The sequence below is a fragment of the Ambystoma mexicanum genome, chromosome 1p (assembly GCF_040938575.1).
Source record: "Ambystoma mexicanum isolate Mex_15411 chromosome 1p, UKY_AmexF1_1, whole genome shotgun sequence".
Lineage (NCBI taxonomy): Eukaryota > Metazoa > Chordata > Amphibia > Caudata > Ambystomatidae > Ambystoma > Ambystoma mexicanum.
In genome coordinates, this window is record NC_090921.1 from 367,468,079 (window position 1) to 367,495,804 (window position 27,726).

The 27,726-nt window shown below is 42.4% G+C and overlaps 1 protein-coding gene across 1 annotated transcript in view; it reads right to left on the reverse strand.

Annotated features, from left to right (window-relative positions):
• Window positions 1-27,726, reverse strand: part of CILP2 (cartilage intermediate layer protein 2) — a 246,031-nt gene that overhangs the window by 67,031 nt on the left and 151,274 nt on the right. Inside the window, exons 5-6 of the mRNA XM_069649049.1 lie at window positions 24,562-24,720; window positions 17,338-17,652 (exon numbers count right to left, since the gene is read on the reverse strand). Of these exons, the coding sequence (XP_069505150.1) occupies window positions 17,338-17,652; window positions 24,562-24,720 (474 nt within the window). The remainder of the gene's footprint in view (window positions 1-17,337; window positions 17,653-24,561; window positions 24,721-27,726) is intronic.

The following is a 27,726-nucleotide window of genomic DNA, read 5'->3' on the forward strand; positions in this document are numbered from 1 at the left end:
CCCACTTTTACTCTTCACACTAACTTGTCCTGTATCAGCAGTGGTGGCCAGGACATGCTCATGCAATTTGTTTAAGACTGTGACATTCACAGCTGTATTCTCCATAATCCCTACTATAGCAGTGGGCATTGCAGGTGAAAGACAGCTGTGACTGGACACAGGCAACCATAACTGGCAATATCTGGCAACATCTTCCCACTAAGATGTTCCTTCCTCACAAGAACCAGGAGTGCCCCATACAAACAATTGGGCCTGATGTTCCCCAGCATGCATGCCCAATAGGCTAACCAAGCCTGGAGAAGCAGATCCCTCAGCCTTGCCGGATCCATTGGGCATACGCTGTCTGGGCTAACGTAAGCCAATGGAAATCATATTTCTTTACAACAGTGCCAGCCCAAGAGCCCTCCATATTTTCACTGGGATGGCATTTTTATAAATAATAATGATTATCTATGGCTTCTCCATAATAGGCGGCGCATCAGGGCCCTGTAACTCATTATCAGGCCCTGTAACTCATTATGGACACGCCACCACTGGGTGGGGTTCCTGTAAAGCTCTGTGCTGTTCCTAATTTGAATATTGCTGGTTCGCGGTAGTGCTCTGGAGAGTGTCGTGCCTTCATTAAACTTTATGATTTTGAAGGCTCTGCAGACTCCCCATGAAGAAATGTACAACCATTATTCATGGATAGTCTGGTAGGGGTCTGCAACATGTGGCTCTGCAGTTGTTTTGAACTGTGACTCCCATGACCCTTCACCATTGACTATACAGGACATGCGTATGAGAGTTGTGGTCCAAAACCACTGGAGAACCAAAGGTTGCAGACACATGGTCTAGGCTCTGTACAATACTGCCGGGTGATAGTGTTCGAGATGCTAATGGCTTTTAGATACATTCTTGTCAACTCACGCTCATTTGGAAGATGCAATGGGCTAATTTCACCATCCAAACAGGCTCACTGGATGCATAGACGTCAATCCCCCTTCCCCCAGCAAACCTGTAACACCCCCAAAAAAGGTTAGCCCTACTGTTTTCAGTACAAATACCCACTACAATATTTGTTGATAAATGTGAGAACTTGGGAGGCCAGGAACTGTAGATTTGATATGTTCCTTGATGTGTACATTACATGCTTTACATCACACAGCTGCTGCCATTATCAGGGTCTCTTGGCATTTTGGAAACTTTAGGCGAATGGGTTGAGTGTGGTTCCGTGCTACAGGGGAAGCAGTGCAAGTTTTGCTTTGTGGTTGTATTGATGCACGCAGATCGTAAGGAAATAGGGTTTGCGTGCAGGATAGGTGTCTAAGGGGCTCATGTCCATAAAGGCGTGAATGAAAGGCGCGAGTAAGACTTTAACGCGTTGCATTCATGCAACGGCTAATTTTCTTTAATGGGTGTGGCAGAGATGAGGGACGGAACACAAGTTGCGCTTCGTCGGCCTCCCTTCCTCTACGCCATAAAATGCTCCAGCAGCTGCGCCAGCATGGATTTCCATGCCCGCACAAATGCTAATGAGCCCTATGGAGTCAGCCTGCTGTATACTTTGTTAGTAATCAGTGTTCCCAGATGAAATTTGTTAATTGTAATTGTGAACGCCATTTGACGTCTGAGCATGGAAAGCGGCACGCATAATTAAAACTAAACATTTGCTGCCTGTCATGCAAGCATGCCAGGCAGCATTTACTCACTTTGCATAGCAGAGTGCAAAAGTGCTGGGCAAAAGGCGGCATACACACCTGCACGCCACCTTGTGCCCTGCGCTTTTGTACTCCTCCATGCAAATGATGAAAATTTGGCGGTTGCGAGCCGTTTACATTGCAGTGCAAACGTGACTCATCACCATGATCTAATTACCAATTTTTAGAATATGATCTCTTAGTGTTTTTTGTGCGGAGTCCATTGGGACATGTCTTGGGTGGCTGCCCATGTTGTGTATCGGGTTCATGTCAGTTATTGTACTTGTGAGTGTTATGGTCTGTGTTGGCTGGTCTGTGGTCTAGTGCCATTGCTCTAATCATGGATGTGTGTGGTGATCTGCACCAGTTTGTGCATTAATTGTAGAGCAACTAGCAACTTTGCCTATCAAATTGTGTTTGAACATCTGTGAACAGAGAGCATCAGGTTGGTAAATGAAAGCCTGGTGGTCTGGTCTGATGATGACAACTAACGATACCGATGGTCCAGAGACCCTTATTGACAGTTATAATAATGATATTACTAATATGTTAGATCGACATGCCCCATTAAATCAGTTAGAGATCTTCCCAATCGCCAAAACTGGTTTTCCGCAGCCTTGTTAGAACTTAAAACTAAAAAAAGGCAGGTGGAACATGTGTGGCAAAAGGATAATTCTGATAAAAATTTGTTGCCGTGGAAATCCATAGAGAGGATCTATAAAAATAAGATTGTTGAAGCAAAAAAGACCTTCTATAACGACCAGATCAACCTGGCTGGGGACCAGACTAAACATCTTTTCTGCCTCTTTAGAACATGGGAAAAGTCTACTGTCTCTTTTCCAACTATTAAACCTACGAGTAACGACTTTAACAGACTACAGAAGCTTTTTCTGATAAATTGCGGAAAGCACAACATAAAATAATGGAAGAACTTCCATCCCTTCTTCCAGATATTATACCCATTCATAGTCAGACCATTATTAAAGGAATTAACACCAATCCCCACCCTGAAGTGTCTGACCTGAGATCTCAAACCCTACCCACGCACCACACAAAATGTCCTGGGGAATTACTCCCTTCTAAAATTAAATTGGAACACAAGGAGCTAATTTCTCCATTTTTGTGAAGGTATGTAAACTCTTCTTTTCAACCGGGTATTATTCCCCAATCTATCAAGAATGTAGCAGTTACACCGCTACTAAAAAAGCAGGACTGGAGCCTTCAGATGCCGCTAATCTTAGGCCCATTCCTAACACTCTATTCTTTCTCAAGCTTATTGACAAAGTTGTCACGGTACTAATCCTGTAAGAGGATTCAATTCAGCACTACAGCCAAGTTAACGCCTAGTCTAGAATACTGAATGAAAACCCTTATTGATATATCTTTAGGTCCAGTTCATGCGTCCTGGATGACTACCCTTGTATAACACCCCTCTCTTGGAATCCCCCTGACCCCACTGAGCCAAGAAGTAGTTCTGTTTTGCAAGTTTAAAAGGTTTATTTGATAAATTAAAATATATATATCACACTTTATAATAAATTAATAATTGAATATCACACTTAATCTGATATGGTAAATATTAACAACGGAGAATCTGGCACTAGCACACTTCTTTATAATGACTAATGAGTTGACCTGAAATGGATAAGGTAGCACACTGGTAAATAGGAACAAAAGTATAATGTGGTAGAGGATGCTTTATGTAGCTCAGGTGGATGCAATATTCAATGAATGCAGTACAGAAAATACGCAATATGATTCAACCAGACAATGTAATCACTTTTCTCGGGCTATTCCCTCCCCCCCTCTTTATGCAATGCAAGGAAATGGAAGGAAAACACACAGTCCTCAGAAATGCAATCAATGTAATCAGTTCAATCCAGCAAGCTTAGACAACAGAAAACAGATAGGAGTTTTGAAATCACAGGCCCAAATTGCTTTGATATGTGCTGGCAATGAATGAGAAATATGCTGGAAACGCTTTTAATTCCCTTTTAGAGGTTCAGGGTGAGTGGTATCTAGTTAATATTAGTCCAGGCTCACACTAGCAATGATGCAGGGATAGTTAACAGGTTAAACGAATTTCGGGCAAATGGAAAGCAGGCATCAGCAGTTTTTTTACATGTGAAGAAATTGCAAATCGCGGTAAAATTCGCGGATGCGCCGAGCGCTATTACAAAGGAACCGCAAGGACTATCTCTACCGTTTTGGGGTCCTAGAAAAGCCTGGGATCTCAGCTTCCAAATGAAAGTTATTGCAAGTCTCTAGCCCAAACGGTTGCGGAGATATGAGTAATTTAGTAAAGGTCGTTTTTGGTTTTGTAAATTTTAAACGCACACTTTTTCAAAATGACAAGTGACAAATTTTTGCAGCTAGAATGACAGGTGACAGCTAGGAGGCAGTTCTACTTAGGTTAAATAGATTGAATTAGATGAATTTAAACTAAGAGATGTGTTCTGAGTTTTGCTAAGTACTCACAAGAGATTTTGAACAGGAAAGCGACTTGGTCACGGACTTCAGTCTGGTCAGGTCTTTCCGGGTTCTGCTCACAGCGCCTGGCCTCTGGAACTGCTCACAGGGGTCTGGTCTCTGCTAGGCACCGGTTCTTTGGGTCTCTCTGCTCTGGATAGATTGAAGTCTCTAGTTTGGCTTTCTGGAGTTTGATGGAGGTAAGTATGGATTTTTCCGGCAGGGCTTCCAGCGGCAGATGGATTTTGAAGGTCTCTATGTGTCCTGACTGTCTGCTTTTATGTGTTTAGAATGTGGGTGTGTTCTAGCATCACTGACCCTACCTCTCTCTCAGCTTCTAATTGGTCAAACTTCCATTTCTCCGCTTGATTGGCAAACTGAACTGTGAGTCAGATTGATGTCATTTTACAGCCTGCAGAAAGTCCACTCCTCCTGTCAACTTACACACAAATCTAGATTTGAAACAAATACATATTTGCAGAGGTACATATTGTTTAAAATTACATATACATGGTGTGGCTGAATTTAGCCATGTCTATGTCCAAATCTGCTCATTCTCGGAGCTTGCATTCAAAGAGTGTACATAATTGACTTTTTAACTGCTTTTCCAATTTCCGACATGGACCCAACTTTACATACATGTGTGCAGGGGGTAGGGACATTAACTGATGAAGTTTCAGATTTTTAACATGCACACATTTAGAGTAATATCCACTTTTCCGCTAAAACCCCCCTGAACATACCACCGGTTCCTACCACGTCTTAAACTGTGGGCAGAAAAATCACAAGAATTATGGTATCATTTATAAAATTTTCACATGTCCGCTCTATGAATTATCCCCCTTTTTATAAAACCATATCCTTGCTGCAGGGGTGTGTCTTTTCAGGTCACATGGTACAGAAACCAGTCTTTCCAGTTTCTGCCAAGCCAGCTTGCTTCTCACAGGCAGTGCTCCTCCCAGCTTCTCCAGGAGGAAGCCACTTTTTACGACGTCTGTAATAAAAAACCTTTGCCTGAGTGGAGAGGGCTTTGTTCACTCTCTGGCAGAGCACAGGAAATTCAATTATCAGATAGATGGCATATCCTTAGCCTGGGCAGCAAAAGGAAGGTTGGCCTGGGAACACAGTGGTGACTCAAGTTTCACTGCTGATGGGTAGTTGCTAGGCAAAATCAAGTTCCTTAAGCCAGACCTTCAGCTAACTTTTTGTTGCTTTTAAAATAACTTGTAATTTTACACATGCAGCTAGAATGCTGATTCTAAGCGCAAAACTATGACATTTCAACAGTTACAAAGGCATGTGACACCAAACATAGGTCACTCATTTAATTTAACATTTTCGATTTTGGTGGTTTTAAATCCAGTTGTAGTTAGGCTTAAGCTGCTGACTCCATAGCATTTTTGTTATAAGCATTGTTTTTGGGCTCTTCATTTCCCAGATTTTGTAGGCACACAAAACTCCATTCTGCCAAATGTCTGCTGGTGTTCAGTGAATATTTTGCACATGTTGCAAGGTTTGAAATAGGCATTTTGCTTGCCTTCAGAAAAACACACAGAGTGGTTTTAAAACGCCGGCTTTTGGATAGTGGTGAGTACTGGTACTGCACCCATTTTTGGGATTTAAGAAATGAATTCCCCACAATTCTAGGTTGCATTTGGCAATCAGCATTGCCATTCCCAATGGTTTCAGACTACTGTGCGGGTAGTCCAATGGTGGTTTTAAAGCGCTTTGAAGCTAACCGGCGCTACTGTTTTTCCTTTGGCAACCCATTTCCCTCATGGCAACCCGGCCTTTCATTCTCGCACTGGTGGGTGGCAAGTGAGGCAACCATTTTGGTGGGCGCACAAACTGCGCAGCTTTCCTGGATTTCAGCGCACATGTGGGTTTTCCGCCATCTTGAATTTCCTAAGCCCACAGCACCAAATGTTGTAGCAGGGTAGCTTAAACGTGGGTCAGGACACCCAACAATCCAGTCCTATGTTTACACTGCAGGCATTCTGCATGAGAAACAGTCGGGCTTTAGGAGCTACCATGGCACTGAGAGCACCCTTCTTGACCTTCAGACTCATATACTTTCAAAGCTGGAACAAGGAGCGTGTGAGCAGCGAAGTACTGCATCTAAACCTGCATTGCATCTGCCAAGATCCAGGCACTGCGAGCGTTGCTCTTGCCTGGCCCGGACTGCTTCCTGGAGGGGGCGGAGTCATCCGGACCACGTGTGTGATCACGTGACTGGCCGCGAGCAGAAAACTGCGCTCGAGCCGCCTGAGCGGCGCATTTCTTTTGGACCAAGGAGCGTGTGAGCAGCGAAGTACTGCATCTAAACCTGCATTGCATCTGCCAGGATCCAGGCACTGCGAGCGTTGCTCTTGCCTGGCCCGGACTGCTTCCTGGAGGGGGCGGAGTCATCCGGACCACGTGTGTGATCACGTGACTGGCCGCGAGCAGAAAACTGCACTCGAGCCGCCTAAGCGGCGCATTTCTTTTGGACCAAGGAGCGTGTGAGCAGCGAAGTACTGCATCTAAACCTGCATTGCATCTGCCAGGATCCAGGCACTGCGAGCGTTGCTCTTGCCTGGCCCGGACTGCTTCCTGGAGGGGGCGGAGTCATCCGGACCACGTGTGTGATCACGTGACTGGCCGCAAGCAGAAAACTGCGCTCGAGCCGCCTGAGCGGCGCATTTCTTTTGGACCAAGGAGCGTGTGAGCAGCGAAGTACTGCATCTAAACCTGCATTGCATCTGCCAGGATCCAGGCACTGCGAGCGTTGCTCTTGCCTGGCCCGGACTGCTTCCTGGAGGGGGCGGAGTCATCCAGACCACGTGTGTGATCACGTGACTGGCCGCGAGCAGAAAACTACGCCCAAGCCACCCTTGCGGCGTTAAGCCCGACGGTGAAAAGGCCATTAGCTGTTGTGCGGCTGTTTGGCGGCGTTCATAGAAGGTAGATTGCTGGGACTAGATTAATTACTGTCAACCGCGGAGGTTCTACTTTTAAAAGTGTTAATGCTCAATTCTATGTGGAAAGTAGTGAACCCATTGATATATTGTCAGAATTCAAGGATTCTATAACTTTTATATGCGCTGAGGAGCGAAAGTGTGGTTACATTGATGACATTTTTATATAAAGTGCTAGATGCTTGTCATCATCTAATGTTCTAATTCATATTTCTCTTTAATCATAGGTGTAAAGTTGGATTAGTCCCTACCTTTTAAAGGTCCATACTAACTTTTATTTAGTAGGTTGTGATTTCTGTTTTTATATTAAAATTAACTATGGCTAATGGATTGCGTAGTGGGCGGTGTACAGAAGCAATACTAAAAGCTTGTACTGAAACCAACAATGACTTCCTAGGCCATAAAAGCAGTATTCCTGATAATGAACTATTGGTTACCAATACTTTAGCTGAGGAAGCTAAAGATGATAACTTAAATAGTATTGATACTCCAGCACAAACTACCTACTTCGCTCAGATTCATGCTAACCCAACTGCTAATATCTGCAATTTTATAAAAGAGGAAGCTAATAATGTTGCTAGGGTGGGCTTGGCGAGCTGCATAACCCCATTATTACCTTGCACTTTGAATGAAGACCCGTTTAGAAATATTATGAGGAAAATGGGTGAACTAGATGAACAAGTTAATCAATCTATTGATATGATGACCCCACTTGTCTATAGGCCTTCTAATAAGGGGATTTTTAACTCCACCTCTAGAAATCGTATTGTGCAAACTCATAACGAAATAATGGGTGACGGAGGCACTGAAGTGATTTCACATGCTTTATCGTATTCCCCTGAGCAAATCAAAGCCCATAGAAGGTCTATAAATGACGATCCTGAGGGTAGCACATCCGACAAGGGAAGTGCCGAATTTCAATCTCCTAGCCCCCTTCCTGTGATCACAAAAATATTAGATCTTCTGGATAAGGGCCACGAACTTACCCACTTGGAACTAAAGGAATTAAAGGCAACTATGCATTTTCTTTGTTCCAAGATGGATAAAATTGAGGGCTTTATAACTGCAATTGATACCATGAGATATTTGCAATATGAAATAGGTGGACAAAGACCTAGAGTGGTTACAAATGATTGTCATGAGAGAAGCACGCAATGTTCGCTCCCTGATCACCCAGAACGTAACAACTCCGGGCAAATATATGGGGTATCATCAGAGATATTGAAGTGCTCTTGTGAGAACGATTTGAGTGAGATTAAGGCTTCGATAATTGCATTAAATAATACAATAGCTTCACAACTACTTAATAAACCACAGCCTTGCGATATGCTGCGTAGTCCTATTCCCCAAGTGTTGACATTAGATCAGCCTGATAGTCCTTCAGTTTTGTTGGATGAAATTGAGAAGCAAAAAGAGGCAGAAATTGAAAATTTGCACACTGAGGTAACCTCAACTTTTATGTCTCGTCGGGCTAGAAGGATGCATATGCGTGCTGTGAAAAGACTTGCGAAAAGAAGGAGGGAGGAGAAGTGCATAAAATCTACTTCTATCCTAGAAATTGCTGAGGAGGAGATCATTGACTTGGATCAGCTGTCCAAAGAGAGTCAGGATGCCCTCACACATGCAACTGAACCAAGTGTAGAAAAAGAGGGTGGAAGCCTTGGCACATCTGCATTATTGAAGGTAGATGTGCATAAGAATACGAGAAAGAACAAAACTTATACTACACAATTGGATCAGTTGTTCAAAGTGAGTCAGGATGCCCTCACACCTGCTACTGAACCAAGTGTAGAAAAAGAGGGTGAAAGCCTTGGCACCTCTGAATTATTGAAGGTGGATGTGCATACGAATATGGGAAAGAACAAAACCTATACTACACAATTGGCAAAATTGAACACTCAGAAAACCCTAACTTCTAAAGCTGTGATACATCAAGATGCAGTTACGATTATTCCAAAGGTCCACTTAATACAGGGAAAGGGAAATGTAAAGCCTAACTCGGACTGCATCATTCAAAACTTACCAAAAATCACCTTAAATGAATATTTCCCCTCAGTAGGTAGATGCTGCACGTCAAAAAATCAGATTAAGCATCAGGACGGAGGAATTAGTGTCCCCCTAAAAATACCTCTGAGGAAATCATATAGTGAGATATGTATTAGTGCCTTGAATATCCAAACACATGTAAATAATGCACATAGACTGAGTAATGTAATAGAATCAGGAGTAGGAATTGGAAATGGTAACAAAATGAACGTAAGATGTGCCGATGCAATAATGTCGGATAATTGCTTACCGGATAAAAAGGAAAATGTAGTGATGGTAAATGGCCGGGGGAAAAAAGTGGAGACCTCTGAAGTACCTTTTACGACGCATTTTGGGAATTTATCAACAAATGAACTAAACAACGTGAGTACCCTTTTTGCCCCGAGCCACATCTCCATCCATGGTCCTGCAATGAGTAAGTCCCTACCTGAGAATCAAATTAACATCACTAACTCAAATAGGGATTACGATTTACCTGTTAGTGGGAGTACATTTTCACCTGAGCCAAATCCCTGTGCGGTTTCTACGACAATTCCACAGGTTGTATCTTTAATGAACACAGAAAAAAGTACACCTGCTACTAGGCCTCATCGAAGTGAACTGGCAACTCAGTGCATCATTGGATTTGAGGGGGATGTAAAGATATTGGCGGATAATCGCATTAATCGATCCTATACATTCTCCGTATTCTCAAAAATACCTCAATTGAGAATAATCAAATCTGAGGATATTACAAGGGTTTCTCTGGCAAGTACAAATAATCACAGGGCTATTTGTTATCTTGCCTCTGAAGCTATAATGAAATTTATATGGTTTAATCGTGAGGAAATAAAAAAGGAGGGTATGACGCTGTTTACTTTTGATTGTGAGTCGGAGGCTTTAATATTTCTAGAAACACCAGGCAAGGGTATTGAAAAAATTCAAACTGCAGGTGGTCCTTGCGTGCAATCTGAAGCAGGGTTGGAGGGAGGAATGCTGGAAATTTTGAAACTTGCAGCCAATACAAAAGGTCTACCATGGTTGGAACCTATGCTTTCGGCAATCTTATGTCCGAATTCCCCGATCCCGGCGAAATAGCTATGCATTGATACGCGCATGCAAATTATATCATGGAATTCTTGTGGGTTTGTAAACCTGATGAAATGGCACTCTGCTCTAACCTACTCAGAACAACCTACTATAATAATGATACAAGAAACGATGAAAACTGACCCATTTGTGATTCCTGGATACTTAACTTTTACATCACCTGCAAGGAGATCTTTGTTAGGTCGTCCATCTGGGGGTTTGTTGGTTGGAGTCAAGATTTCCTTGCAGGCTCAATCAGAATTAGCTTGGGAATCTGTCAGTATATTGGCGATTCATCTTGTAATACCCTCATTTAGGTACTCATCTCTTATGATAATTTCCTTATATTGGAATCCAGCTGCCCTCTCAGTTGATGAAATGTTAGACGAATTAGATGCATGTTTATTAGATATATCTACCAGATACCGCACTTGTGAAATCATTATAGGCGGTGACTTTAATTGCGATTGTAGAGATTTGACTGTAATCCATAAATTTAAATCATCCACTCTTTCACGTAGTAGAGGAGGCAAACTTAGAGAACTCCTCACAGAGTGGGACATGGACTTAATGGTCAGAAACGACATGAATCTTGGTAATACATGGTCAAGAGGAACAATGCAATCAATGATAGATTATATATTTGTATCTCATAATCTGTTTATGCACATGGCACCCCTAGAAATAGGACGGATTGAGATAGGCGATCATGCACAACTTTCTACCTTTTTTCAACTAAAATGTAATTCGCTTATACCTAATATAACCCTGGCAGTGGTTGAAATAGATCGTCCTTTCCATTCCATCAGATGGAACCAAGGAATATGTAACCTTGTTGTTACACAAATCTCCTCAGAGATTGAGAGGATCAGAAGTGCAGGGGGAAATTATGATTATACATTGTGTATGCATTATCCAGATATAGTTGCAACAGCTCTTGAACGATTCGGCAATATACAAAGCAATGTGCAACATGCACATCCATATGATCATACATGCAAACTATTAAAAAGGGAGAAGAACAGGGCATTGAGATATTTAAAGAAAGGCAACTTGGGCAGTGAAGTTAGTAAGACAAGGAGGAATGGAATACTATTAGCCTATAAACATAACTTGAGATCTGCTCGTATTTCAAATTATAACGATGCAAATTGTACATTAATTCGTGCCATCTTAGCTCATGACACACGAGTAATCTGGCGCACTCTGAAAGCTGATAATAGACGCGTGGCAACGTTTTCGTTAAATTGTATTCCTGAGCACATTTGGCAAACTTTCATAAAGGCTAAATACCAACTACCTTGCAAATTTCACTTTGTCCCTGATGTTTCTCTCGAATATTCTAATATCCCAAGGCTGAACTGGGATTGCAACGATATTATATGGGCAATCTCCAGGTTGACTTATTCAAAAGCCACAGGACCTGATGGCCTTCCCCCCTGTCTTTATAAGGCAGATCCCGTGTTGTGGGCTGACATCATAAACCTTAAGTTTGATTCTATTATTAAATCTGGGGAAGTTCCACCCTCTTGGCTAACCGCCAATATAGTACCTATTTTTAAAAAGGGTGATCCATCTCTCCCAGAAAATTATCGTCCAATATCGTTAATTGATTCTGAGGCTAAGATCTTTTCTATTCTTCTCTTAAATGAATTGGAGAAAGTAATCAGGGCGAATGACATGTATTCGAAATATCAAACTGGATTCAGGAAGTCTATGAGTACAACCCTAAATGCTTTTATCATGTCGCATGTTATTGCTGGAGTAAAAGAAAGGAACTCTAATCCTGTATATATAGCAATGATTGACATGAGTTCTGCTTTCGACACGGTGGTCCGCAATTTACTGTGGAAGAAAATGTTGAAGTTAGGGATTCCAGTTGTGTTGATGTATTGGATTATTAAGTTGCACACAAACACTTCGTATAGAATAAGAATCTCCCCAGAAGGTGGGACCACAGCCCCTATACGTACAACAATAGGTGTGAAACAGGGCTGTAACCTCGCGGCTACCTTATTTAATTTATACCTATCCGATCTCGGTGAAAATTGGGAAAAGGGCGATTTGTTTGCTGTTAAAGTGGGGAGTATTCATTTGAAATGGATTGCATTCGCTGATGATATTATTTTGTTTGACCCTACTCCAGTAGGGCTCCAAACCAAACTCTCATTATTTGAGAATTTTGCAAAAGCACATAATTTGACACCTAACCCAGCAAAAACTGCCATTATGACCTTTGGAGTGAAATCAAAAAACGCGAATTTTAGATGGCAAATATTGAATACGCAAATTTGCCGTGTGAACAACGCTATCTATTTAGGGTATTATATATCAGCCCTTAACTCTATTAACGCATGGTCAAATATTATTAGAAATAAAACTCGACCACTGTTGTCCCAAATGAAAAGGATTTATAGCCAATACTGCAAATTCTCTTTAATCCCGCTAATAGACTTCATGACATTAAAAGTCGAAAGTGTCATATTGTACACATTAGATATTTGTCTGTGTGACATGACTAGCGTGCTTGATAGTATACAGGGTTCTCTTTTAAAATCTGCAATGTTTCTCCCGATGTCAACTCCTAATGCCATTATTCGACATGAACTGGGTCTGGTTTCATTATCAACTCGTTGGAAATGGAGACAATTGTCCAATTATGTTAAAATTCATTATCCTCCTATTAATTCATTGTATATCGATTTAAATAAAATGCTGGGCATGCAAACTCCAAAATCCCTTTTTAATTATCAATTGAAAATGCAACAAATTTTAGATAATATAAATACAACCGTTGAGGACATGCAATATCGTCCCGGTTTTGTTAAGAAAAAACTCTTTGAAATGGATTGGTGTATTACTATTGATTTAATTAAAACCTATGTGTTGTATAAGGAATACAGTATGCATGTAAAACAGCGCATTCCACGTTATGACCATGTTTTGTTATTCCCTTGCGAAAATATCCGAAAGGTATATATTCGCTTTAGATTAAATCTATACCATACACGGGAACGGACTAAAAACTGGGAAATGAATAAATTAAATGATCGCGTGGGATGTCGATTTGTTGAATGTAACGAATCGTACGAAACGTTGAAACATTTTATACTGTATTGTCCGCATTTTAAGAATATAAGGACACTCAAATTGAGGAAATTTGCGGAAATTGAATTTGAGGACTGCCTTGAAGTTTTGTGGACCAGAATGATGCAGGGATGTCACAAACCCTTTATATATGAATTGGCAAGTTTTTGTAAACACATTGAGAATGAATTAGAGCTATTTTTGTAATTGTAAAATGATTATTTGTAATATTTTAAATTTTGTAAGGGTTCTGCATGAATTGTTGTGTATTATGAACCAAATGCAAATAAAAGAATAAAAAAAAAAAAGCTGGAACATGGCAGGTCAGGGCTGCTGATGTTATTGGATTTATCAGCATCTTTTGACTTGCTAGACCACAAAATCCTGCTCGAACGCAAGGCCATGGTCGGGGGACTCTCTACGGAGGCAATTACCTGGATTAGATCCTTTCTGGAAGGTGGTCTCTCTCGAGTCTACTGGGGCAATAGTGCTTAAGAGGTAGAAACCATCACCTGTGGAGTGCCACAGGGGGCCTGCCTCTCCCCCCTGCTGTTTAATATTTATATCCTGCCATTGTGTTATGAACTGGAATTATTAGACATCTTTTTCTGTAACTATGCAGATGATTTTCAACTGGTTCTAGAAGTTACCAGGGATTATGAGAAGGACCAACTGTTGCTGGATGCAATTTATTTGACCATCAAAAGATGGATGTCAACCAATTGGCTGTGTTTGAATGCAGATAAAACAGAGCTTATGCTGTTCGGTCCTAGACTAGCAAGAACTAGCCTAAGCCAGTACAACAACTTTATGATTGAAGGCAGCCAAATAAAGTTTGTGCCTAAAGTCAAGACCCTGGGCACTTATATGGAAGAAAGCCTAGATTGTAATGCCCATGTAACCGCGATCACAAAAAATACAAACTACCATCTCTAGGTGCTCTGGCAAGTAGCGCCCATGGTTTTCATTGAAAATCGAAGCAAACTTGTGAGGGCAGTGATCCTTCCACATGTGGACTATTGCAATGCCCTACTAGGAGGTGCAAATAAGTCTGATGTTCAAGAAATACAATAACTTCAGAACACAGCCACAAGTATCATCTTTCAGATGAAATGATCCGAAACAACCACTGCCGCAAGGAAAAGACTACACTGGTTACCAGTGGCAACCCGTATCCAATTTAAGCTGATGTCCATTTGTCATAAATGCATATATGGGAATGCTCCAGCTTACCTGAAGGACCGAGTAAACACCTATCACCCTAAAAAAAAAAATTGAGATCAGCTGAGGGTTTCTTTTTGAAACAATGCCAGGTCATATGCGCTCAGGGTCTTGGTCGGGCCTTCCATGTCCAGGGAGCGAGGGCTTGGAACGCCCTACCAGTACTCCTACGAAAAACTGAAAATTATCTTGAATTTAGAAAGCAGCTGAAAACAGTGCTTTTTAACCAGTATGAGTGAATTTTTCAGCAGTCTTGAATTTCTACGTTTCTGTCTCTCAGTGCCCGAATACCCACAGGCTTTGGCGCGTTACAAATAAAATAACATACCATAACATAACATAACAGGGCTCAGCCAGTGTATTGCCCGTGCATCTGGTGTTGAGGGCCCAAGCTGTGATACCTACCTTCAATGTGGAGGGTGTCACCACTTCTGACATGATAGGCTAATTCCCGCTGGCCAGTGACATTCATTAATATGAAAACTGCACTATTTACTTCCAGCTTGTTAAGTAAGCTTGGTTGGAGAAGCACAAGGGATCACTACTCCTAGAAGCCAACTTCCACACTGAACCCACATATTCACTGGTAAACCACAGCAACAATTCTAGATCACCACCCACGGCTTTGCACCCTCCACACACACACTTCAGCATGGAGAAAGCTGCAAGACTCAACAACGCCCTTGATGTGTGACCGAGGGATCCTCTAAAAATAAGCCAACATGGAAGAACGTAGGCAGGTCAAAGGTCTATGAACTAGGGCACCCCCTCAAATATTGCATTGACAAGTCTTTACATATGTGTATGTATAACTTTATACATTACTTCTACTGCATTTGCATCTCTACCTTTCCACCAGTTTTTCTCACCAGCTGAAAAAGATTAAAAGGGGTATTAAAAAATTCAAATGGAGGAACGCATGGGGGTGGGGGGTCCACTATTAAAATAAAACAATACAAATGCACAGATGCCAATTCATAAAGATGTAAATGCTCAGATGTACAGACATGGAACTAAGATTACTACACCCAAGACTCCACTAAATGCCCCCTCACCTAAACAATGACAAGGACATCTGAGCATCCACAAGCAAACAACCCTTGGAATATCCTACGAGACATCACGTTACGGTCTCAAACAATCATCAAAACGCTTCCTAAACCAAACCTACTCACAGACTACACCACGCCAACTACTCAGCACATATATGTGCTCAAATTTTAAATCCCAGCCACATGTAACAAGAGGTGTCAATGCACAGTCTCTTTGTGTCTACTCAAACAAATACAGGGACTCTCACAACCAGCAGAGAACACTCTCATCATCATTGTACATAAGGTAGACTGGTGAATCAGGGAGTAAAAGCAAGGCATAATGCTTTTACGTCTTGGTTTACCTATTGCCATTTTGAAGCAGTGACCAGATAGAGGAGGGGCACGGAGCGAAGATAGGGACTTCACTGTGCATTTCTCCTCCATCTTGTCACTGCCTTTCATTTTATGCCTGCAAAATGGAAAAGACCAGAAAACAAGCCTTCTCTTCCTATGCCCAAAGACTATGGAACCTCCTCCCCGTCAGCATCAGACTCGTCCCCATGCTCCTACAATTTAGAAAAGCACTCAAGGACCACCTGTTCAAGGAATCTCTCCTCCACAAAACATAGGCCACCATGTCGCTCCTCGTGACACCTGACTCGCTATTTATTTTATTTATTTATAGGGTATTTATAACAGTGGTCGAAGTGGGCAGGAGCGGTCAGGAGCAGTGCTCCTATACTTCTTTTAATTAGGTTTTACTCTTCCTATACTTTTATTTTAAAAAGAAACCGTTCCGGATGGTTTCGTTTTAAAATAAAAGTGTAGCAAGGAGATGAAACTTGCACTTTCAGTGCACTGCACTGGACGTTCCCTTAAACAGCAGGCACATGTGTTTTGGGGTTTGTATTATGTATAGGAGGGGGCGTGGTGATGGGATTTGTGGGGAGCGGTGCAGGCCAATAGGGAACATAGTTCCACTACTTCTTTTCGTACACTTCGACTACTGATTTATAATGCACATATATAAAATATTTGTCTTGTGTGGATAGCTCAGGGGCAACATGCTCATTTTAGAAGCAAGACGACACGGAGCAACACAGGTTCAATCCCTGGGTCCTCACTTAGAAACCGCTGGGTATTAATCGCGTTATAAATAATATATCATAATGTGCTAGATGGTGCCAGCCACTCTCCTTCCCAGTAGAGCTGTACCCATCCTCAGTGCCCCTCTGTATCCTACCCTGCGCTGTATATCTGTTCTGTTGTTACCTCTGAAAAGCACTGTAAAGCGCTCAGTTGCATCTCGAAGCTAGGTCTGCGTTCAATAAATATAATAATAACAATAAAATGTTTATGCAGGTGTGAAACAAATGGATTCCTATGGAATATGCCATTGTTTAGGAGCTACAGACCAGGCAGATTCCATAATAAATGCTGCCTGCAAACCATCATTTGCAGGCATCATTTATTTCTTCACAAGACCAAGAGGAAAACTAAAGAGCAACTAGGCGTATGCCCCATATTGTTTTTTACTCCATCGTGTGAACTTTTCAAATGTGCATAAAGGGAACCCAACGTAAGTGCTAAAGTTGGTGGCCCCTGCATGCAATTTAATCTTTTTTATTAAATGAGCCTGTCTGCTACACGGCCTCTTTGCCAGACAACAGGCGGTAGAAGCAGTGTTAATGGCAGACTGTGATTTGAAAATGCTAAATAACGTGACATAAAGGACTATCAAAAGTCTATCAATGAAAGCACTGCCTGGACTCTTACCTGCTCTCTGCAAAATGGCTGTCACATAGGAGGTCTCTGATCCGTTCAGCACAGGCTGCACTGTTACCGGTATGTAATTGGCCAGCGAGACGGTCACGTTGACGCTGCCATTGGCACAAACACCGGGCACCATGAATCTCCCTCGCTGATCCGATGTGGCCACGGAGACCAACGTCTTCTCATTGAGTGTGATGTTGGCTTTGGCCAGAGAGGACCCATCTGTGCTCAGAACGCTACCCAGAAGGACGTGACCATCACAGGTGCACCGGCTGCAGTCTTGAGATGCCTGGCCCAGGGGGCACACAAGCTGGCAAACTAAAAACACAGAAGCATGTGCATGAGACTCTGTTTAGTTAAACACTTCATCCACAACCGTCAAAATTCATAATAGACTGGCACTTTTCTTATTTGCCCCATAGCATGTGCCTTTGTGAATGAAAGCATAGAATATGGAGCGAATACAAAATGTGTTCTTCCATCACAGAATGACATTTTTCTTATTTTACATGGAGTTCAGATGCAGGCGGTTATGTTTATGGGTGGGTAAAGGGGAAAAGCATAAGATTCAGTCTTTCTGCTTCTTCCCGTCATCTGTATATTTTGGATCGACGCAGCGTTTGCACTATGCACGTGAGTGGCACACTGGAGTGCCTGTAGCGCTTGCATGTCGCCCGGGTTCGCGTGATTCTGATCCAATCCGAACAATTTAATTTAGGGTATTGATTCCGAGTTCCATGTACAGTTATAAAAGTGTAATTTCGTATAATATGGAGCAAATAAGAAAAGTGTTGTTCGAGGACGAAATGACAGTTTTCTAATTTGACATGGCGCTTAGATTCAGGCCTTTTCTGTGCCAGCAAGAACCGGGTGCAATCCATGTAAACAAACGAGACCATCATGCTCTCTATGGCTGCCTTCAATACATCCGCCAACCTTATGTATTTGTGCACGGTGGGTTTCATCCCAGTGCACGCGTGCATTGAGTAAAAGGCACAGGAACAAGGGTGGTTCCCGGTTTCGCTGCCTTTCACTCCGTGCGTGCGTGTAGGCACTGCCCAACTTGTCTCTGCTGTGTCTGCAGATGGGTCGCAAATGAAAGAAAGAATCGTCCATGGACGCTCTACCATTGGACTCGTCCTCCAATATATTCCTTGGAATTCCTTCTATGCACAGCAGGCATACAAGGGAGGAACTCACTTGATTACAGTGTCAGACCCAACCTGATGAAGGCAAATATCACAACACTCTTTTAATTAGGAGCAAATTCAGTTGAGGAACCTTTTCCCAATGGGCACTTATCAGGGTAGACCTCACACCCTCCTGTTTGTCGAAAAGCTAATGTTTGTTGCATGAATTGCGTAACAACGGAGAAAACTTGGTTCCTCCACTCCATTTTGTAAACTAATAGTAACAGTATAGTTACACCTTTTCATTCATATGCCAGAAAAAAAAAAACAAATTCCACTTAGTAGGAATATTGTTCTTGAGAGTGGGTGCCCTTTATGATGACACGTGTTTCAACAGACTTTGCCGTCTTTTTCAAATCACGGCTAATTTGTAATACAAATTAAAATCAAATAATAGGCAGTGCCATTCATTGATTATTGTACAGTCAATGCAAAGAAAAAGGTATCAAATGTAACACAGACCTCAAGGAGGGGGGATTGGGGAGGATTGATTCGGATAGACAGTGAGCCATCAAGCATTAAAACAATAAAACAATAAGAGAAAAGGTAAACATCAACGTAATATCAAAACATAGACAGATGGGAAAAAACAAAGAAAATATCCATGAGTTCATTTGTCTCTTGCGCATTATTTTGCAAACTTGAAAACAAATAGTGAATGATCTCAAACATGGAACAGAAGAGAATTTTCTCTTACCTAATGATATTGATTTCTAATTTGGAACGTGGCTTTTCAGCAAGGCAAAAAAGTCATGGGCTCAATCCCAACCTGACAAATAAATTGGGCATAATTTGTTCTATGTTAATACAACTGATTTTTCATAAGTATATGGGTTGAAATAATTATACTTTCTTGAGTAAAGTGTAAATGTGCCCATGTGGTAAAATAGAAGTGAGAAGGTTTAATGCATCTTGTGTTTGTTTATGTGAAGGTAGTTAGTTCTATATTAATACAACTGGCTATTCATAAATCAGTGGTTAGAGTAATACTGCTTTCTTGATTACAGTTTAAACGTGCCCATATGATAAAAAAAGGAAGAAGGAATGTTTAAAGCATCTTGTGCGCATTCATGTGCCATTCAGTTGGTCAAAGAGCTGCGCGAAGAGTATGTTTTGTTAACATCTAGAGTGAAATTATTAAAGTTATGAAATATCAGTTGTATTAACATAGAACAAATTATGCCCAATTTATTTGGCAGGTTGGGATTGAGCCCATGACTTTTTTGCCTTGCTGAAAAGCCACGTTCCGAATTAGAAATCAATATCATTAGGTAAGAGAAAATTCTCTTCTGTTCCATGTTTGAGATCATTCACTATTTGTTTTCAAGTTTGCAAAATAATGCGCAAGAGACAAATGAACTCATGGATATTTTCTTTGTTTTTTCCCATCTGTCTATGTTTTGATATTACGTTGATGTTTACCTTTTCTCTTATTGTTTTATTGTTTTAATGCTTGATGGCTCACTGTCTATCCGAATCAATCCTCCCCAATCCCCCCTCCTTGAGGTCTGTGTTACATTTGATACCTTTTTCTTTGCATTGACTGTACAATAATTAATGAATGGCACTGCCTATTATTTGATTTTAATTTGGGTTACAAATTAGCCCTGATTTGAAAAAGACGGCGAAGTCCGTTGAAACACTTTTCATCATAAAGGGCACCCACTCATACTAATACACAGTCTCAAGAACTATATTCCTACTGAGTGGAATTTGCGCATGAATGAAAAGGTGTAACTATACTGTTATTATCTCTTTTAATTAGGAACACAACGTTCATTACCTTCTATCCACCCTAGTCTCATCCAAATGTGTTGCTAAGCCTGGAAAAGATCCCGGACTAAGCTAATGTCGGAACTGTCGGGACTCGGAACTGGCTAGTAGCCCCTGAGCTTCTATCCGTGGCTACAATCAAAGGACATGGGGCTATAGGCCCTGCAGCCCCCCTCTAGCTTTGCTTCTGGTCTTGTCAGAGTCCTTAGTAAGGGAAGGCTCTGTGCCTTCCAGACAGAAACCAATGAAGTTGCCTAAAATGTACTGGAATGTATTTAACTCTGCTCCCTAAGGGGGTGATAACGCCTTGCCACTCCTTGTCCACTGACAGTGTTTTCTGTGAACATGCTGAGACCAACGAAGGTCGTGCACCAGGCTGGTACCATTTTCAGATCTTTTTCAATGATCTCGTATTCGTAATGCGGGTCATCAGTCCAGTGCTACGCATTCGCTGTTCCAGCAGTACACATGGGTTCCGGATCTATTACGAGTCATCAGAAGAATAGACACCGCTTCCTACATGTTCACTTAGTAAGGACTGTGAGTATGGTGGGTGAGAGGTAATGACCAGATTACATATGATAATCATCATTACCATCTTCCTCGTCACAGTACTTATGTCCCTTCCACCTCTTCATCTTGGTTTCTTCTGCCTGCTTGGCTAGGGATGATGAAAACACACGCACAAGACAAGACAAGGAGGGGAGGGGCTGTATGCTCCCCTTAGGGAGTAAGTACATTTTGGACAGGTTGGTTCACTTGTGTGTAGAAGGCAGGGAGTCTTCACTGTAAGGGCAGTGACAAGACAAGTGCACTAGGAGTAATGAGAATTACTATGCGTAATATGAGCATTAGGGCATGTAACTCATGTTAGTGATGTCTGAAGCTTTGGAGGATGAGTCTTGGGATAGGAACCCAAAGGGGGAAGGTGGCACGGAGATATCAGCGGGGCCACTTAGCTCTGCGAGCTATTTAAAGGTTTCTTGACTGACTCCATTAGACTGCCAAATGTCTACAGTTTTATGGAACAGTCCTGTAGAGGAGCAGGTGGATGCCTCTCCTCTGGTCCCCAACCCCTCACCACCGTCCTATTGGAGTAGCAGATGAAGAGTTTCAATTGGGAACCCATGCATGAATCCATGCAACATTCCAATACCGCGTGGAGTGTATGAAAGAAGATATGCACTCAGGCAACCATTCAGAATATACCCTCACGTAGAGGCAGACGATTGCTACCAGGAAGGATGTCTGCTGTCAAGATGCCAGATGCCAGACTCCAGTTATGGGTAATATGGACGGACTCTAAGTAAAGTCCGATGACAACAGAATGATGTCATAAAGAAGATATATGAACCTATGCCGAAATGACATGATAATACTTAAGACTGACAATATAATTGAAGCACTTAGAGAAACATATGCCTAAAGACGAAGTAATCAAAGTAATCATGAATATAAGATGATGAAGTAATATGCTGACCAATAACTGTAAATACGCTGTAATGCAAGCTAGAAAAGGTACATAGAAGCTTGCTAAAAAGAGGTATATACACATTTAGGATACTGATTCGAAGAAAATGGACGATGGCCTGTGTTAAGAATCAACGCTGCTACCTCAAAAGACGAGCCTAGGTCTGAAAATTGAAGAACTGGTGAAGAAGCAATTTTCGTGTGCAGAATAAGGAAGTACCTTGGCCTGGGATCAAGGGGGCTATTTCGAGAGATGGGTGGAAGGCACACAGAAGTCGAATGAACAGACCATGTCTGTAAAGAATATTTCTGCTAAGATTAGGAGATACGAGGACATTTGCAGGTGCCAAGTGTTGAACAAACATGACGGCAAAAGCCTATGTGAGGTGGAGTGAGCAAGTCTCTACAGACCAGAAAGGGTAATGGCAATCTGTTTAATAAAATCAAATAGCAGTAAATGAGAGGCTGAAATTGACAAAACCGTGGTCTCCTAACACGTGACTCAGATGTCGAAAACAAGGGCTATTCATTAAAAGCCAAGATGGAGATAGTGGTCTGCTCAGATTCCCTTGAATGTTCCAGGGTAGTGAGCAGACTTGAGGGTAACTACAGACAGAAGACCTTGGCTAAGGATCAGGTCAATGACACCCAATGGACTAATTTGGAAAACAAGAAATGAATTAACGCATCTCGAGCACCTAGGTTTCGTTTTCACTCACGTGCTGCTAAACAAGCCGAAAGTCCAAGGTTGGATGGGGTTGCCAACAAGCCAAAAGTCCAAGGTTGGATGGGGTTGCCAACCAGTCATAAAGACTGCCACACACTTTTACATAAAACATTGCATTTACCACTATGCTGCCATATGCTCTGCTATAATCAGTATATTACGTAGCCGTAGCTCAGGGCGTGTACTAGTTTTGGGTGATGATCCGCAATTCGCGCTCCACCTGAAAATATTAATATTTTCAGGTGGAGCGCGAATTGCGGGTCATCCCCCAAAACTAGTACACTCATTACTGGGTAGTGATAGGCATGCCCAGTTCTTTGACCACAGCACCGCAGCTCGCACCCTCATCGAATTATTTGGAACGTGCGGAGCACACACGACAGGACCTTTTGCCTACACCTTTCTTCTAGTGTTCGCTCAGGGCGTGTCCTACAGACAAGAGGCAGCCAATGAGATATTAATCCATATATAATTCTATCAGTAGACGTGTTCCCCTAAGCCAATCCCTCCCGTTAATAGGTTTTGTAAATGCCACATAGGATGATGTTATAAACGACATATATAAAAGTATATAAACTCTGTATAAACAAGATAAAGTGTGAATATGCATGCATCTATTTTGATAGGAGCAATATCAACCGGCTTTCTTTCATTGAGATTAAAGCAGTATTTTACCATCTCCCTTGGGTCTGTCCGGTTATTTGGTCTAAGATATTTACTGGTAATTCCATCTAGCGCATAGACGCTTAAAAGTGCTAGAGCACAGTTCTTTAACAATATGCTGTACATTAAAATAGGCTTTACATTTCTTTGAAATGACCCACACTTTGGCCATGTGTCCCCTGTAGAATTTCTGCACTTGTATAACATTACATTGTTCTACACAAGTATCAAGCTGAATTCTTGGTTGTTCAGAAACGTCGACTCTCGCTTTGGAATATGTGCCTGCATGTTTCCGACTGAAAGGAATTTGTGTGCTGAAAGCCAAGATTGTGACATATGTAATTTTTGTAGATGAAAGTGAGCATTTTCTCTGCCAGAATTCGGCTTCATGGGGATTTAAACATTCAAGATAAAACCCCAAGAGTCACGTTTTTCAGGTTCTGTTTAAATTGTACAGACATATTTGGAATTAGACCCATATGTTTCAATCACATTTTAGAATTGTTTTACAAAAGGACTGTGAAAGCTCAAAATTGAGCCTGAAAAAAGCATTGAAAGGCAATATGGACTACAAGGCCCACCTTGCCTTCCATATTTCTACCTACAACAGCATCATTAACTGCACTTAGTCTCCAGTTCTGTCTTTCCTCTTAGACTATGATTAATCCATTTTGTCAGTCCTCAACCCTATTAAACTCTAGTTCGTGGCATGTACGACGTGGCAACCTTTGGATCTAGCGCAACATGTGTGCCGTCAGCAGCACAGCCAGGTTTTTGTTCTCAATCTTGATTTGGCCCCCGCCACCTGTTTGGAAAAAACACAAGTCATAGAAGGTATACTGGGATTGGCACTTTTGTTCTGCCCTTTATCGAGGGATACATGTAGCCAGTAGCAGGATCAGTGTCACGCTCGTTGTGTCGTCTAATTCTGTGTTTCATTTAAAAAAGCATTTCTGCCCATGAAATCCGAGGTCCAAAAAGTAATTGGCTAGTTGGACCTAATAAGTGATTGGTGTAATAAAAACATCTTAAACAAGTACGCCTTTCAGTCACTTGGTTTCTAAGCACAACAGCATCCCAAAAAAGTAGGCCAGAATAAAAGCACTTAGGGTGCCTCTTTTCTTTTATGTGGAACACTTAAAGACTAGTATTAACGCATTATTAATTTAATTTTCAATTACAAGGCAAAGACCATCAGCGGCATGTTACAGTGTAGGATGATTTAGAAAATACTGTAATATATAAAAGTTGTGATATGTTGTAATAATACAAATATGTGGCACCTGTCTGCTGATAGAAAGGTCGAAGCTGTCGGCCTTGCCCCAGTCTCTTTTCTTGCCTGAGAAAACTGTGGGCTTGCACCCCGGAAGCTGGATGCACGCAATGGTAACAGGGGCTTCATACCTCGGCATGGGGCTACAGAGCACTTTTGCATCTCCAGGCTCCGTCCGATGCACGGGTCCTTCATGGGCGATTTGGCGCAACTTCTCCGCCGGACCCGGCGGCCCCCGCCACAGCTCTTGGTGCATGGCGTCCAGGCCCCCCACGCACTCCATTCGGCCTCTGTGTTGGATGAGAAAAGTGAACGCTTAGTACAAGGCTAAAGCACAACAATTCTTGTGTGATGTGTGATGTGTAAAATCCAAAGAAGTCTGTCAGATCCATGGGAACCATTTTACATACGTAACATTTCATAGGGAGGGGAGGTTCCATCCTGGGAGTCTGAAAGAGAGGCGGGGGCGAGGGGGTATGTTTGGTTTTCCTACATCTCTGAAGATGCCAAAAACATTGTCAAACCCCTCAAGGATTCCAATATATTTCAGGAGCAATCAAGGCAGAGGTTTCTGCGCCCTTGTTCACTCCCGATTCGTGGAATTATTTGCGTGTAAAAGGGGGATTTGCGTGCCATTCTGACCGCAAATCCCTGTTTGATGAATGGGGATTTGCAGGCAGAATGGCACGCAAATCCCCCTTTTACACGCAAATAGTTCCATGAATTAAAAAATGCATTGATGCAGTGTGCTTATGTTTTTCATTATTGTTTTCCAATGTGATTTAACATTACAAATGGTCTCGAAATGTAGGAATCTGCAACCATGCAGAGTCGGGTGTGCACCCATTAGCACATGTTTATGCTCCTTTTTTTTTAGCACTGTTCAATTGCGGGGAACTGGATGTGGGGTGGAGGGGCAGCTTGCATTTAGGGGTGTTTTTCTTACTTAGAGACAGGATACTCTCACAAATCAGAGCGAATATCCAGATGCTCCTCTGTGCCTGTTCAGAGCAGGAGCAGAGGAAAGCGCAATGCACCTAAGGATCGAATCTACAGCTTCTGAGCATCCTATTATGTCAGCATACATAGAGATGCCATTGTTATTCTGAACCTTGTGTGCACTCGAGGATGACAGGCCCCTTACAGTGCAGCATCCTCAATTACGCTCCTTGAATGGGATGGAGGGGGCCTTCAGAAGACATCAGGAAGCAGATAAAGACGTGTGTTGGGCGGATGCTCAGTGTCTATACAAGGGGACAAGGCTGTGCAGCACTGCACTCCACCCCCTGCTCAGCCACAAAGCACATGTTTTAAGATTCTTTAGGAAGATCATCACTTGGGCTTCACATAGAAGAGGATTGGTTTACGAATTTGGGAAATGTTCGTGCTGGGATGAAGAAACACCTGGCGTATGCATGATCAGTGTTTCTAGAACATCTGCCGTTCTCTCACGCGCTCTCTTACTCTCAATCTTTCTTGCTCTCTCACTCTTTTGCCTTTCTCTATCTCACTCTTTCCCTACCACGCTCACTCTGTTTTGAACTCTCGCTCTTGTGTTCTCTTCCTATCTCGCTCTCATTCTCTCTCTCACTCTCTGCACCTGCAAAACAGAGTGTTTAATGATGAAATGTCATCGCCAGGCAGCTAACATGTCCAATAGGAATACTCATGTGAGTTTTAGGAGATTTTGCAATAAGCAGTACAGACAAACACAAGAAAGAATAAGCAAGGCCTAGAAAGTCTAATTCCAAAAGAAAAAGAGGCTGTATTGATTTCTAAAGCCTTAAAATGAAGAAACGCTCCAGGAACCCAGGTTGGCCAGGGTCAAGAATCAGTCTTCTTGCATGAAGAGCTACGCCCCCAAATAATAATACCAGTTTTATATAGCTCTAGCTCACCCGAGGGCATCACAGCGCTGTAGTAACAGTTCATATCATTACCCACTGCCTGGTACTCATTGTATCGACCTCAGACTGATGAAAGGCTGAGTGGGCACCACCGGGGTGGAAACCTGCGTCTGTAGGCTACGCACAGACGTCAGAAACGAGCGCTCAGCTCGCAGTGCTATCTAACCAACGCTGAAGCAAGGTTCATCTTTTGAGGTCAACTCTGCAGGATGGCGAAGGATCCGCACTCCCATTGCACCGACCACTTGCCGCTGTGGTCAGTGGGAGACTCTCCCAGTAAACGACCAAGGCGGCTTGCCGGGAGCTGGCATAACACACGGGTACCCGTTTCAGGAGTATGACATGCTGTCATGGTGGCTACAGCGGGAAATGGGTGCCGAACCCAGCTGGCACTTACTGAGAGGCTAACCGGCCAGATGGGAGGCTGCTGAGCGGGACCCAAACAGGGTTTAGAGGGTGTGCCTAATAAAGGAATGGAGCAGAGAGGTTGTGACTGCATTTTCCTCCTTTCCACAGACTCGTTGTGATGATGGGGCAGAAACAGCAAAGTCACCTGGGAGCTTAGTAAAAGAGCCAAGGGTTCGTCCAGCCATTCCTGTCCCAGAAGGAAAATCTGACTGAGAAGTAAAAGAAAGGTAAAGAAAAAGCCATAGAAAAGAAAACGAGGGGAAAGAACATCCCTCCTGGTGAAGGAGGAGAGAACAAAGCAGAGTACACAGATGCAATCGCTTAAATAAAAGAGAGAGAGAAAGAAAGAGGGAGAGAGCAAACATGGCATCACGTGAGATGTATGAGTACATACAGAGAGAGAGAGAGAGAAAGAGAGAGAGACTTGTCAAAACTCCCCGATTAAGAGCAAACAAGGTGTCAAGTGATATCTCCTGAGTGCATATGGTAACTAAACGGTGCCTGATGAGGTACACAGGTAAGGAGCAGAGGATCATGGGAAATGTGATACAGCGAGTAACAAGCTGTCATGATTAGATGGAAGGCCCGCTTATTTACTTATTGTTTTTTTATAACCTGCTTAATACTGATACGAGTGCGGTTTCTAAGCACACATCCGGGATTCGAACCTCTGTTGCTCTGTGGGGTCTTGCTTCCAAGACCAGTGCGTTGACCCTGTGCTATCATGTGCTATCTTCTGTTTCTTTTTTGAGTGTAGGGGGTCAATTCTCAGCAAAATTGAACTCCGTGGAAGCCATACTTTAAGTAAGAGTGGCTGCTCGGGAAAAGGGTAAGAAATGTAAGAGAGGCAAATAAAAACTTCTGAACGATATGCTAAGAAAAAGAAGGAAAAGGGGAGAGGAATACAAACATCCCAGACAATAAAGAAAGGGGGAGGGGCAAGGGATAAAGAATGGGATGTAAACATGTGCCAGATGAAGA